The sequence below is a fragment of the Prionailurus bengalensis genome, chromosome D2 (assembly GCF_016509475.1).
Source record: "Prionailurus bengalensis isolate Pbe53 chromosome D2, Fcat_Pben_1.1_paternal_pri, whole genome shotgun sequence".
NCBI classification, from domain to species: domain Eukaryota; kingdom Metazoa; phylum Chordata; class Mammalia; order Carnivora; family Felidae; genus Prionailurus; species Prionailurus bengalensis.
In genome coordinates this window covers 75,788,149-75,802,594 of record NC_057351.1, presented here as the reverse complement: position 1 = coordinate 75,802,594, position 14,446 = coordinate 75,788,149, and the positions used below count along the sequence as shown (strand labels likewise).

Sequence of the window (14,446 nt, the reverse complement as noted above, 5' to 3'; positions counted from 1 at the left end):
TCATTAAAAAGCAACACCCCTAGACAATAATAAGGAAATGAAAGAGCTAGGGTGCACGTAGGAGTGGGGGCCAAGGAGAACAGGAAACAGCTTCTTAGACAATGTGATGATGCACTGTCTTGAAAGATGACTACTGCATCGTGTACCTCTACTTTGCAAGTATTACAGGTCTATCCTAGGAGATCTCCTACTGTATCCTAGTTGAGAAGCACTATTCTCTTTGCATTCCCTGCCAGCACCTGGCACACTAGCATGTGTTCGACAAAAATCTGTGCAATGCCAGTGCCAGCGTGGAGCGTCCAGCCCTCGGATCAGAGGATTCCTCGACGAAAAGCCAAGTCTCATGATCTGGCCCCCTACTTCCAATATTTCAAAGTCCCCGGGCCACTCAAACCTGGCCACGGATGGCCCTGGCAAGCCACCCACCACCCACAGAGTCGCATCGAGGCGCAAGGAATACCTCCTTTCCGACCCTCGTCACCCCACGCCCTCCGCCCGCCTCCCTGCACACACTCTTCCCACCGGACACCCACCCCCGCCCCCACTACCTCCAGGCAGGAGCAAGGAGGCCGAGGCAGCGGCGGCTTGGGTGACTGGGATGAAGGGCACGTTGAAGCTGAATTCCGTGGCCGAGGAGGAGAAGAGTAAGTTAGTGCCCGATGAGGAGGTAGAGGCGGCGCCGCCGCTACCGTTAAGTTTCCTCTCGGCCATGGCTGCGGCCCACCGTCCGTTACACGTCTCCTGGCAGCCGGTGCGGCACCACCGGCCGGAAACCGGTCACACTCGGGGCCAGCACACTTCCGCACTTGCGCACAAGGCCCGGAACTCGGATCGGCTCGTCAGCGGCCTTGCCCTTCCCCTGGAAAGCGCCGCCAGAAACCAACATGGCGGCGCTGGCTTCACGCCCGTGTCCTGGCACGTGACACTCCCCGGCGCGGCCGCGGCGGAGGCTGGGACTGGAGCGTGGGAGTGGCAGTACTGCTGGTTCTGAATCGAGTTGACGCTGAGGGTCACGGATTGCGGGGGGCGCGCTGGGCTGCCTAAAAGTATCGACAGAAGAGTTTAACTGGCAAGATTTTGGAGGAACAGCGGGAACCTGCGGGAGCAGTCAGCAGAGCGCTGTCCCCACTGGGAGGGAAGAAGAGGTGTTGAGCCATTTGTAGCCAAAGCTGAGCCCAACTCACCCACGCTAGCACTCACATCCAACCCGCCCACATGTCTTTCTGGACTGAACTGAACTCTTTTTGTTGGCCCAGAAATAGAAACGGTAAAACTTTTGAAGTTTTTAAGCCATGTTTAAAAAAGGAGCCAGGGAATTGAAATTTGGAGATGCTACATTTTAAAATAGCTTTCTATATCTGTCTACAATAATCTGATTAGTTAAATCCCAAAATGCGCCGTGGGTGACTTGGATGTAATTGTCACCTTTCATGTAGGTAGAGATTATGAAATAAAAAATAACAGACAAGTAGCTTTTTTGGAGGGAGGGAGAGGAAGATAGACCCCAAAAGAAGCTTTGAAATAATGAAACTCCTCCCCTGCAGCCATTCCCTCCTGTGCAGAACCTGTTTACTTAATTCAGTAACTATTTAGTGTGCTTACTGTCAGAGATAAACAAAGTGAGACACTAGTTAAAGCAGTAAGGATAGATCTTACTGGGTAATAACTACTACAACAGGAAAGAGGGTACATCGTGAACTGAACTGAACTTCCCCAAAAGACTGCAGACTTTCCAAAGATCAGAGTGCTAAGGGGAAAGCACTGAAAGGTGCCAAGGGATGTTGGTCCACGTGACTAGGCCACCTAGGTTTGTTAACTGCCAATTATCTGGAGGAGAAACAAACTTCTCATATCTTTATGACAGGCAGTTGTACAAGTTAGAGCAATATACCACCAGGCTGGGAGGAGATGGGCCTTGAGAAGACAGTTCTGTATGGCAGATTTACACCTCAAAATTATAAGGGATATAGAATTGCAAGTTTTCTAAAGTAACTGCTCTGAAATGGAGCTCAGGGGCCCAAATGCCTAGCACCAGGTTTTGGCTGGAACATACAGTAAGTTCTCCTGGCAGCGTTGAGCTTTCTCAGGGCAGGCGTTTTAAGGAGGACTGGGGTCATTCTAGGGACATGGCCTTACACTGTTAGAAACCTTGCTAGAATTGGGTCAAGGAGAGAGTCTTTGTCGTTCCTATGGGTGACCAAGGCACTACACCAAACACCGCGGGTTCGGTGGTGTTTAAGAAAGACACAGAAACTTTCCATCTTAGAGCTCAAAGTTTGGCCAGGAAGACAGGAAAGTAAACAGTGGTGACAGTTGTAATGTAGAATTTCCCAAGTTCCCATATTATGTCTAATATGGACACCATCAGGGGAGGGAGGTATAACCCTTCTGTGAGAAAAGATAGCAAATATTTAATATTTTTTTTCAACGTTTATTTATTTTTGGGACAGAGAGAGACAGAGCATGAACGGGGGAGGGGCAGAGAGAGAGGGAGACACAGAATCGGAAACAGGCTCCAGGCTCTGAGCCATCAGCCCAGAGCCCGACGCGGGGCTCGAACTCACGGACCGCGAGATCGTGACCTGGCTGAAGTCGAACGCTTAACCGACTGCGCCACCCAGGCGCCCCAAGATAGCAAATATTTAGACTAATCAGACCATCAACAAAGGACCTACATAGTGTTGAGTGACGTGAAAGGCTTCCTCGAAGAAGAAAATTTAAAGTCAAGCCCTGAAAGACAATGAGTAGAAGTTAAGTGGAAAATTTGGGGGGGGGGGGGGTTGGAGGAAGCAATGAGAGATCATTTCAAAAAAAGTCACAGTATGTAGGAATACCCTGAAATGCCACACTGAGCAACTGGAAGAATGTTGGGAGATGAGAATGAAAAGCAGAGCAAGGCCAGATGATGCAGGGGCTTACAAGTCAAGAGCAACAGGGAGCCAAAGAAGGGGTTAAAAGAGGGTAGAGAGGGGAGCCTGAGTGGCCCACCTGGTTGAGCATCCGACTTCAGCTCAGGTCATGATCTCACGGTTTGTGGGTTCAAGCCTGGCGTCAGGCTCTGTGCTGACAGCTCATGAGCCTGGAGCCTGCTTCACATCCCTCTCTCTCTGCCCCTCCCCCCACTCGCTCTCTGTCTCTCTCTTTAAAAAATTAACATTAAAAATGTTTTTAATAAAAGAGGGTGCTGGGGCGCCTGGGTGGCTCAGTCGGTTAAGCGTCCGACTTCAGCTCAGGTCATGATCTCGCGGTCTGTGAGTTCGAGCCCCGCGTCAGGCTCTGTGCTGACAGCTCAGAGCCTGGAGCCTGTTTCAGATTCTGTGTCTCCCTCTCTCTGACCCTCCCCCATTCATGCTCTGTCTCTCTCTGTCTCAAAAATAAATAAGCGTTAAAAAAAAAATTAATAAAAGAGGGTGGAGAAATAACATTTGCCCTGTAGAAAGTCCACTCTGACTTCAGTGTAATAAAGTAGATACGGAAAGAGCAACCCGGGCTGCTACAGTGGACCAGGGGAGCCGTGAGAGTGGCTCAAATTAGAGCAATTGCAGTAGGCATGAGCAGAGAATTCCTGGGGTAATTCCTGGGGAGAGACATCAGATTGAACCAAAGTGTCTTCATTTCCTTCCTCCTGAAACTCTGTGGAAAACACAAATAGGTGTGTTTGATTTTTAAACCCAGAAGGATAAGGGGGATAGGAGAGGATTCCGCAGCAACAAGATTCTGCATACACACACAAAAAAATGGACCTGTAGTAGGTGATTTAGCAAACCAGTAATGGGGAAAGCCCAAGAGCAACTTATTTGCACCACAGAATCATCATAAGATTGAGGGTCTGATGACCCCAGGCACCTCAGGAGGTAGCAGTGAAGCTAAAGAGTTTGGAAGATTGGGTAAAACTGTTGGAGAAGCTGTTAGGTCTGTACCCCTAACTCTGAGTAACTGGACCACTAAACCATCCCCCTTCTAGAAAAAAAGACGAAATTTTCCCTTCTGGAGTGGGTAACAGAAGAAACACTTAGCAAACATGTACATACTGAATAAAAAAATAATCTCTCCCACAACCCCAGCCAAGTTTCTCCACTCAGCTCTGAGAACACTGGCTGCCAGATCTTCAACCTTCAGGCAGAAGATTAGAAAATTCTTCTTTGGGGCATGGGAAAGAGAAATGTAGAGGTGCTGAAATCTGGAGTCCCTAGGAAGACAGCCCAGCCAGATCACCCCATATTAAGTTCACAATCAACAATCCCTATTTATATGCTCTGAGCTCCCAATCACCTTGTTAGTCCCCCCACTTTTTTTTTTCAGTCCCTTCTGTGGCCAATGTGGGGCTCAAACTCACAACCCTGAGACCAAGAGTTGCATGATCTACGGATTAAGCCAGTCAGGTGCCCCTGGTCCCCACACTTTAAATACGATCACCACATAGTTGAGAAGATCCTTTAATGTGAAAGAGATCAAAACAAGACACACACCAAAGGAAGGAGAAATAGCAACTTAGAAGAAACAACCCACACGGGAAGAAAAAGACTTAGAAAATCTGTCAATAATATCCTCAGAGGGATAAGAGGGTCAGTAACCAAGAAACAAGATCGGTGTGTTGTTTTTTAAAAAAATGTTTTTTAACATTTATTTATTTTTGAGAGACAGAGACAGAGCATGAGCAGGAGAGGGGCAGAGAGAGAGGAGACACAGAATCCAAAGCAGCCTCCAGGCTCTGAGCAAGCTGTCAGCACAGAGCTCGAACCCACAAACCGTGAGATCATGACCTGAGCCGAAGTCGGACGCTCAACCAACTGAGCCACCCAGGGGCCCCCAGGATGTTATTTTAAAAAGAAAATAAGTGTTCAGGGAACACACAAGAAAATCAGTAGAAGGAAGATAAATAGTGAGGAAATTTCCCAAAAAGTAAAGCAAAAAGACAAACAGATGGGAGCTAGGAGAGAGACATAAGAAAATTAGAGTGCTGGGCAAGGAAAGCCAATATCTGTACATTAAGAGTTCTGCTAAGAATAGAGACAGAGAAAATGCGGGGGAGGGAATAATCAAAGAAAAAGACCCCAAATGCAGTGGCTCAAAGTAAAGGTTCATTTCCCACATGAGAGTACATGCAGGTAACCAGTTTTTCATCTTCAACACAAGGCTTCCAAGGCCGCTCTAGTTTTTTGCCAGCCAAGGCAGCGGCCAGAGGTCAGAGCAGTTCAGGCACAGATGTCTCATCTTAAGAAGTAAGGCAGACCTTGTACAAATCACTTCTGTTCACATTCCGCTAGTGAGAACTTAGACAAAAGGCACTCCTGGTACAACAGCTGGAAATACAGTCCTCACCTGAGTATCCACATCCTACCTACAATTCTGTAACTGTTCTGTATGAAGAAAGAAGATTTTAGTGGGCAAATGACGATCGCCACCACAGTCTGCCCCTCTGGCCACCAAACGCCAACCCTTCTTCCCAAATGTAGAATATACTCACTCCTCAAAGGAAGCAACATGCTGCATCCTGTTTAACAGTCTAGGATCTGCGGGTGCAGCTCAGCCCTTTCCACTGTGCCTGGATGTGGCTTCTCACCTATGGCGATAGGGCACATTAGACAGTCATGGACCGAGAACAGGGTAACTGTATGGAGACTCCCACTGTTGCACAGAAATGATTAAATCCTGCGAGGCATAAATTGAAAATACTCCCTGAGAGTGGAGAATGTTTTTGATTGGTCCTGACTGCCCCTGGTTTGGGCCTCTAGAAATACTTCCTCAGTCTACAGTCCTCCCTGGCCTCAGCTTTGCCCTCAGGGAGGTTTCTTCTTGTCCCTGACCATCCATGGCTATATCCCAAGTGGCACGGGGAGGCATGTCCTCTTTGGGGGCTGTACAGCTTTGGTAGCCCACTGTCTCTCCTATGAGTCTGGGGCCTGAGACTTGCCTTAAAACTTAACAAGTTGCAGACTTTTTCAGGCCAAGCTCCTGGCATTTTATTTCCTGAAAGTTCCATGTTCTTTACTTCCTTGTCTGACTTGAGCCCTTTTTCTGTCAGCCTAATAGGTATAGATGGGAAAGCTACATCCTTGATCTGACCTTTGCCATAAGGCAGGACTCTTTAGTTTACCAGAGAAATCTTAAAAGACCCTTGGAAATGCCTTTGAGCAAGATTCTTACCTCCTCTGATCTGAATACTGAGGCCCTGGTCTCTCCTGTGCTGCCTCACTTGATGGTCCTGGCTACCTGTGGCTATCGAGGTCTGGAAATGTGGCTGTCTGAATTGAGAAGTGCTGTAACTGTAAAACGCACACCAGATTTCAAAGAATTCATTCTAAAAAAAGAAGATAAAATATTCATTAATAACATTTATATTGATTATTCCAATTACAATATTTGGAATATGTCAAGTTAAATATAGTACTAAAATTTTTTAAGTTTATTTATTTATTTTTGAGAAAGACAAACCCAGTGTGGGGGGGAGGGGCAGAGAGAGAGGGAGAGAGAGAACCCCAAGCAGGATCCACACTGTCAGCACAGAGCCCAATGTGGGGCTCAAGTTCATGAAACCATGAATCATGACCTGAGTTGAAACCAAGAGTCAGATGCTTAACCGACTGAGCCACCCAGGCACCCTACTATTAAAATTAATGTTATCTGTTTCTTTTTACTTTTTTTTTTTTAACATTTATTTAGTTTTGAGAGATGGAGACAGAGACAGCGTGAGTGGGGAGAAAGCGGGAGACAAAGAATCTGAAGCAAGTTCCAGGCTCCAAGCTGTCAGCGCAGAGCCCAATGCGAGGCTTGAACTCATGGACCATGAGATATGACCTGAGCTGAAGTTATAGGCTTAACCGACTGAGCCACCCAGCTGCCCCTCTTTTTACTCTTTAAATCAACTTTATTGAGGTATAATTTACATGATAAGTGCATGAACTGTAAGTATACAATTTTATGAGTTTTGACAAAAATATCAGTATAGAATAAATCCATCACCCTACAGATGCCTGAGTGACTCAGTTTGTCGAACGTCCAACTCTTGATTTCAGCTCAGCCCATGATCTCACAGTTTGTGGGATTGAGCCCCACATCTAGCTCTGCACTGACAGCACAGAGCCTGCTTGGGATTCTCTCTCTCCCTCCCTCTGTGCCCCTTCCCCACTCATGCATGCACACTATTTTTCTTCCTCCCTCTCTCAAAAATAAAACATTTAAACATTTTTAGAATGTTTTATTTATTTTTGAGACAGAGAGTACAAGCGGGAGCAGGGGAGAGACACAGAGAGAGGGGAACAGAAGATCCAAAACAGGCTCCGTGCTGACAGGAGCAAGCCCCACGCGGGGTTCAAACTCACAAACTACAAGACCATGATCTAAGCCAAAGTTGGACGCTCAACCAACTGAGCCACCTAGGCACCCCATCAAAATAAATATATTTTTTAAAAAATAAATCTATCACCTTAGACTATTCCTTTGTGTTCCTCTTTCCAGCCAATTAATAACATCATAAATTCTATTCCCAGCCCTATTCCACCACTGATCTACTTTCTATTTTTTACATTTTTACATCTGTCTTTAGTAAGTTTTGTATAAATGGAACCATATAGTACATATTCTTTTGTGTCTGACTTCTTTTGATCAATATAATGTTTTTGAGGTCCATCCATGTCATGTGAATCATAGGTCATTCTTTTTTCCTTGTTAAGTAGTGTTTTATTATATGACTATACCACAATTTGCTTATCCATTCATTGGTTGGTGGAGATTTAGGTTGTTTCAAATTTGGGGCTATTATTATTAAAGTTGCAATGAAAATTTATGTAAAAATCTTCATGGGAAATGTTTTCATTTCACCTAGGAGTAGAATTACTGAGTCTTCTAGTCATGTATATTCAACTTTGTAAGAAATTGCCACATGATTTTCCGTCATCTTTTTTTTAATGTTTATTTATTTTTGAGAGAGAGAGAAAGAGACAGAGGGTGAGTGGGGGAAGGGCAGAGAGAGAGCCAGAGACACAGAATGTGAAGCAGGCTCCAAGCTGTCAGCACAGAGCCCGATAACTGTGAGATCATGACCTAAGCCAAAGTCAGATGGTTGACTGACTGAGCCACCCAGGTGCCCCTTTTCCATCATCTTATTTTCCCACCAGTAATATCTATACTTGGTGTTGCCAGTATTTTAAATGTTGGCCATTCTAACCGGTGTGTAATATTATCTCACTATGGTTTCTTGTTTGTTTGTTTTCTATTTATTTAGAGAGAGAGAGAAAGAGGGCATGTGTGCACATTCAGGCACATTCAGGGTGGGAGGGGCAAAGGGTGGGTGGGTGAGAGAGAGAGAGAGAGAGAGAGAGAGAGAGAGAGAGAGAATCTCAAGCAGTTTCCACACCCAGTGCAGAGCCTGATGCAGGGCTCCATTTCACAACATTGAGATCATGACCTTAACTGAAATCATGAGTCAGGGGCTTAACCAACTGAGCCACCCAGGTGCCTCAGTTTGTTTTCAATTTTTTTTAATTTTTTAATGTTTTTTAATTTATTTTTGAGACAGACAGAGACAGAGCATGAACAGGGGAGGGGCAGAGAGAGGGGGAGACACAGAATCTGAAGCAGGCTCCAGGCTCTGAGCTATCAGCACAGAGCCCGACGTGGGGCTCAAACTCATGGAGTGTAAGATTGTGACCTGAGCTGAAGTCAGATGCCTAACTGACTGAGACACCCAGGCACGCCAGTTTGTTTTCAATTTTTAATTGAAGTATAGCTGATATATATTTCAGGTGTAAAATATATTGATTTGACAGTTATAAACATTATGAAATGCTCACCACCACAAGTGTAGTTTCTACCTGTCACCAAAGTTATAACAATATTATTGATTATATTCCCTATGCTGTGTTTTTCATTCCCGTGACTTCCTGATTTTATAATTAGAAGGTTGCACCTTTCGGGGCACCTGGGTGGCTCAGTCGGTTAAGTGTCCGACTTCAGCTCAGGTCATGATCTCACAATTTGTGAGTTTGAGCCCCACGTCAGACTCTGTGCTGACAGCTCAGCTGCTTCAGATTCTATGTCTCTCTCTCTCTCTCTACCCCTGCCCTGCTTGTGCTTTGTATATCTCTCAAAAATAAATAAACATTAAAAAGTAAATAACTAAAAAAGAAGTTTGTACCTTTTATCAACTCTTAATGTGACTACTAGTGACTTTTAATTTACATATATGGCCTGCACGGTATTTCGGGGAGGCTGAATATACAAACAATGGCCAGACCATATTTAACAAAAGAACTCTGACAACCTCTGCAGCGATTGGCCTAGAAAAGTCAGAACTTGGTCAATGAGTCCAGCTTCCCTAGTAGTTGCCCCCACTCACTCCTCAGAAAACAGGGATAGTTAAGAAATCCCTTCTTGTTTCTGTGTTCCAAGAAAGGATTATAAATGCAAAAGACCAACTCGTTCTTGAAAATTCCAACATAAGGCTCACCTCCATTCTTCCTCGACGACTTCCTTGCTTTATGAAACTCAAACTTTACCACTCTCCTTTGAGATGTTTCTGAACGAACATTCTCCCTACTGCAACAGCCTGAATGAAATCAGTCTCCTTCATTGTCTCAAGCATTTCATCTTTCACTGATTGCTACCTTCCTTCCAACCACTAAACTAGAGCCACCTTACTTTGTGTTTGTTGTGATAACACCCCACTTACACCACTTGCTGAATTACTTAGAGTAATGCTAGCAGTTGTAACAAAGAGGCCTCAGAATGCAATGTTCATATACAAATCCAGGCTGTCACACAGAGTCGTTGTAGTCATCACCATCCTGTCCATCACAAAGGAGGAAAGAACAAATCCAGGCCAAATGTTTTCTCCAAACAAATTGAGGGGGAAGTTCCAGACATAACATTTGCTCCCAGTTCATTGGTAGGAACCTAATCAAAAAGCCCTACCTAGCTGCAAAGAAGGCTGGGAAATGTAGTCCCTCGTTGGGCAACCAGCCTCAGCTATACGTCTGTAAGTAGAAAATGCAGGTCTTCCCTAGGAAATCTATCTATAGCTATGGAAGATGGAGGAAACAGATTTTTCTGAAGGGTCAGTGAAACCATGAAAGGAAAGAGAATCTTAAGGATAATGGATAATGGTGGTAGGCGATCCTAGGAAGACAGTTTTGTACCAGAGGTAAAGGGCAGCAAGTCTAGATCAGAACAGGTCAAAAGGCTCTAGGAAAGATACCCAAGAAAAGGTGCTTAACACCTAGAGAGGAAATTTAGGCAACGGATGGAAAATGTGTATTATCCATTCAGAAACCATTTATTGAGCACCTATGCTATGCCAGGCACTGTTTTAGGTGCTAGGGAATAAAATGACATGTAACTACCAAAATCATTGCTTCAAGGATCTTACAGTCTAGTGCAAATTCTAGTGCAGTTGAGGCTTAATTAATAACAAATGTGTAGAAAACTAGCAAATGTTTAAAAAAATTTACTCCACCCTGAAGGCAACTGCATTCAACTCTTTCTGCTGATTCTTTCAGGATTTCTGTTTCCAAATTAACATGATTACGTTGCCACTTCTGATGTTTTTCCTGTTTGCATTATATTGTTGACTTTCCAGGTGAACAATGAGGATTTTGCCCCTTTTGATCTTTGTCCTCATCACATATATGAACCCTTTCCCCCTAGCCTCTCGCTGAAGTTAAACTATAACATTGGTTAGATTAACACTCAAGTTTTACCTTTATTATGATTCCATAAAGATGATTCGCAGCCAAATCATATAATAAGTTGTCACTATTTTAATTTTTGTTTGCAAGCTTTGTTTTCCTAGGCTTGGAACACTCTTCCCTCACTTTTTGCCTAGTTACCTCTTATTTATCTTTCAAGTCCTAGGGTAAATGTCACATTTCAGGAAAGTCCTCAAACATCCTTTGCCTTTACCCCACAGAGGTAGACAGGGTTATTTAATGCCCTCCTTAAAAATATAGGCTTGGTGTGGGGGCAGCGGTGCCATTCGTGGTGGTGGGAAGTCAAATCTTGCCCCAGAGATGTGCTTTTATGGATCCTCCCTGGCCTCTTACATTTTCATAACTACTTAGTAGTAGTATCAACACATCTTGCCACAGAAAAATTAGGTGTTATGATCATTCACATTTTAAAATAATGACATTTCCGGGTGCCTGGGTGGCTGAGTTGAGCATCAGACCTCAGCTCAGGTCATGATCTCACCATTTGTGAGTTCGAGCCCCAGGTCCGGCTCTGTGCTGACAGCTCAGAGCCTGGAGCCTGCTTCAGATTCTGTGACTCCCTCTCTGCCCCTCCCCTGCTCATTCTCTCTCTCTCTCTCAGGAGTAAATAAATGTTAACTATATATATATACATATATATATATATATAAACAAAATGAAATAATGACATTTCAAAAGCATCGTGGGGTCTCTTTAAGTAAATCTGAGCGATAGTTTGTTTCTAAGTCACTAAATACAGAGGAAGAAACCTAAAGCTTCAGTGTTCCTCGCCACTGTTGACTTGGTATCCATCGGCAATTTCATATGAAGCAAATCAATCTGCAATTATTATAACTTAAAAGCAGACATTTTCACGTCCGCATACATTTAATTTGCCCGTTACTGGTCAAGACACTAACATATGGGATTTCTCCATTTAATACAAGGGACTTGGCAATCCTCTCTGCTAAACACATGAATAAATGAACGATGTGGTGGTAGTGCCCTGGATTTGAAACTCCGTTTTCTCAGCTCACCCAAACTCACAAGAGCCAGATGTATAATCCAGTAGACCAATTAATTACTTCACAATGAGAAATACAAACCACCCGCCTTTGCCCTAAGTAGGGCTTGAGCTTCGAGTTCCGTTCTTATTCTCAGGCTTCCCACTTTCCAGTCTCCATTCAGATCATCCTCCTGTTTAACACGCTCTTTCTTCAGCTGTGGATATTTCTGTTTTCTCAGTGTGTTCCAGTCCTAGGAGAAACATGCTGTTTCATCCCTGAACTTGGATGTTTTTCTGAATTCCCTCACTAAAAGTTTACCCCTAGATTTGATCTTTTTGTGTGTGTTCATGCCACCATCTTCAATCTTAGGGTATCCAGAGAGAGGCACACATGGTTTTACTCTGCTTAGCTTTACTGCCTTTCCCAAATACTGCGTTTTTTCACAAATTGAAAGTTGGTGACACCAACATTTGGCGCAAGTCCATTGACGCTATTTTTCCAAGACCATTTGCTCACTGGGTATCTCTACGTGGGGTTGTATTAGATCTTGGCAGTATTTCAAACATTTTCGTTATTACTACATGTGTTATGGTGGTGATCTGTGATCAGTGATCGTGACTTGCTGAAAGTTAAGATGACAGCATCTTTTAAGTTAAAAAAGATTTTTAAATTGACATATATACTTTTTAAGACTTAAATCTATTGCACGCTTGATAGACTACTGCATAGTGTACACATAATCTTCATGTGCCCTGGGAAACCAAAAACTTCATTTGATTTGCTCTATTATGATTTTCGCTTTATTGAGATGGTGTGGCACAAAGGGGCAGCATTTCGAAGGTATGTCTGTACACGCCTTCTGCAGGAACCTGCCAAAGCTCCCTGGTTGTTTCCAGCTTCTAGGCAGAGGCAGACAGGTACGTTTCCACAGTGAGGAGCTTGCCTCTCAAATTATGAACTCGTCACTCTACCACAGTGCCAGAGATCCAGCAAAGGGCGCTTGTGAGTTTTCAAAGTACCCCCTATCCAAATGCATACCTCCCCCAGTGGGATCAGACTTTATGCAGCTGAGGGAGTCACTGTATGGGTGTTTCAGGCAGGGCGCCACAGAAAGGAGCAAAACAAAACAAAACAAAACTAGCACCAAGAGGGGATGGACCGACACCCCAGGGCTGTTTTGCCCACTAATTTTGCCCAGAGAGGACCCGAAGGTCTCCTTGGGCTTGTGCTTTTGGGCTGCTGCGCCCTCCAGCCTGTGCAAGGGCTCGTATTACGAATTAATAAACCGGACCTCGGGAACTTCCCCCTTCACACTAGCACAGCGTGACAAAACGCGATACGCAAGGCTCAGCCTAGAAGCCTTTCCACCCACCAGCCCTGCGTGCCCTTCCTTTGCCCATCTCCAAGATGGCGGCCGCCCCGCCGCCGCGTCGCCGCCGCGTCCTGGCTCCACCCCGCCCCACCCCCGCGCTCCCGCCGCCCCTCCTCCCGCCCTCGGGGCCGCGCCGCGCGCTCCCGCCGCCCCTCCTCGCGCGAGCTCCACCCAGGTCGCAGGCAGCGCGGTCGGCGGCGCCTATTTCCCGCCATTGTGCGAAGTGGAGGCTGGGGGCCCGCACGCGCCGCCTGCCCGTGGCCAGCTGCTCCTTGGCTGCCGCCGCCACAGCCGCCGTCCCCTGAGGCGCGGGCAGGCCGGGCGGCCCGCGCCCCGAGGCTCGCCGTGCGTGGGAGGGCGCGGGCGAAGAGCGGCCGAGCCCCCGAGGAGGAACCGCGGCGCGGGACGCCGGGCCGCGCCGGCCCCGGCCCGTCGGCGAGATGCCCTGTGGGGAGGATTGGCTCAGCCACCCGCTCGGGATCGTGCAAGGTTTCTTCGGTGAGTGGCGGCGCCGGGGGCGGGCTGGGCGGGCCGCTGAGTTTGCCGAGCCCGGGGCCCGGCCCCGCCGCGCGGCCCCACGCGGGGCTCCCCCGGAGGCTGGCGTGGCCGGCCAGGCCTGCGCGGAGACACCCCCGTGCCAGGGCCCGTGCCCGAGCCCGGGCCGCGGCTTCCCCGGCCGGCCGCAGGTGCCTCCCACCTGCCCGATTCGTGATTCGCGAGCGGCCAAGGTTACGCGGCGAGGAGCCGGCGACCGGCCGTGATTGCCGGCCTCGCTCCCCTCCGTGGCGCACCGGGGACCCGCGCCCCGCGTTTGACGCTTCGCGGAGGGGTCCTTGAACCTTCGGGGGGCCCGCCGAGACGGGGCGAGGAAAAGCACTTTGCCTATGGGAAGCCTGCAGGATATTTCAAAACTTCCGGTGTGTCGGGGGAGTGCTCGCTCGCAGCAGAAGTTGGCTCTAACTACTGTATTACACACATCCTCCCTTTTCGCGATAAGATTAGGGGTGACAGCTTAATTTTTTCTGTTATGACTTTAAAGCCTTTTTAGTACACGTCTGCTTTCGTGCCAGAGCTAGCAAGAAATGTTGAACTCAGCTGAGTTCCTACGTAGAAAAGGGCTTTGAATGCTGCAGACCAGCTTAGTAAATTTTAGTTGTAGTTCTTGTTAACGCTACTTTTCTGCTAAGCATCCATGGAGGAAAATTGAGGCTTGTTTGCGGTTAACTGGGCATTTTAACCCCCCTCCCCGTTCTTTTTGCACTTACGAGTGGTGGAGGCAAACCAGAAATCACTGTTAGATTGTGGCACCTGGAGGTAGCTTAGCAGTGAGTGGCCTTAGCTCATTTAAAACACCAGGCGGGTGTTAGTGAGAACGCCTTGAT

General features: G+C 46.6%; 2 protein-coding genes across 6 annotated transcripts in view; one reads left to right on the top strand and one right to left on the bottom strand.

Annotated features, from left to right (window-relative positions):
- The window catches only part of LOC122493316 (SEC23 interacting protein), a 44,533-nt gene extending 43,672 nt beyond the window's left edge, over positions 1–861 (bottom strand). For 2 of the 4 annotated variants that reach the window (XM_043597710.1, XM_043597711.1), the window contains exon 1: positions 549–797. In XM_043597710.1, coding sequence (XP_043453645.1) covers positions 549–711 — 163 coding nt within the window. In that variant the 5' untranslated portion in view covers positions 712–797. Of the gene's footprint in view, positions 1–548 lie in introns of all 4 variants that reach the window. The other 2 variants (XM_043597708.1, XM_043597709.1) reach the window with 2 other exon arrangements.
- Positions 862–13,208: 12,347 nt separating this feature from the next.
- Positions 13,209–14,446, top strand: part of LOC122493315 (minichromosome maintenance complex binding protein) — a 48,159-nt gene continuing 46,921 nt past the window's right edge. Inside the window, exon 1 of one of the 2 annotated variants that reach the window (XM_043597707.1) lies at positions 13,209–13,562. In XM_043597707.1, the coding sequence (XP_043453642.1) occupies positions 13,505–13,562 (58 nt within the window). In that variant the 5' untranslated portion in view covers positions 13,209–13,504. The remainder of the gene's footprint in view (positions 13,563–14,446) is intronic. The other variant, XM_043597706.1, reaches the window with a different exon arrangement.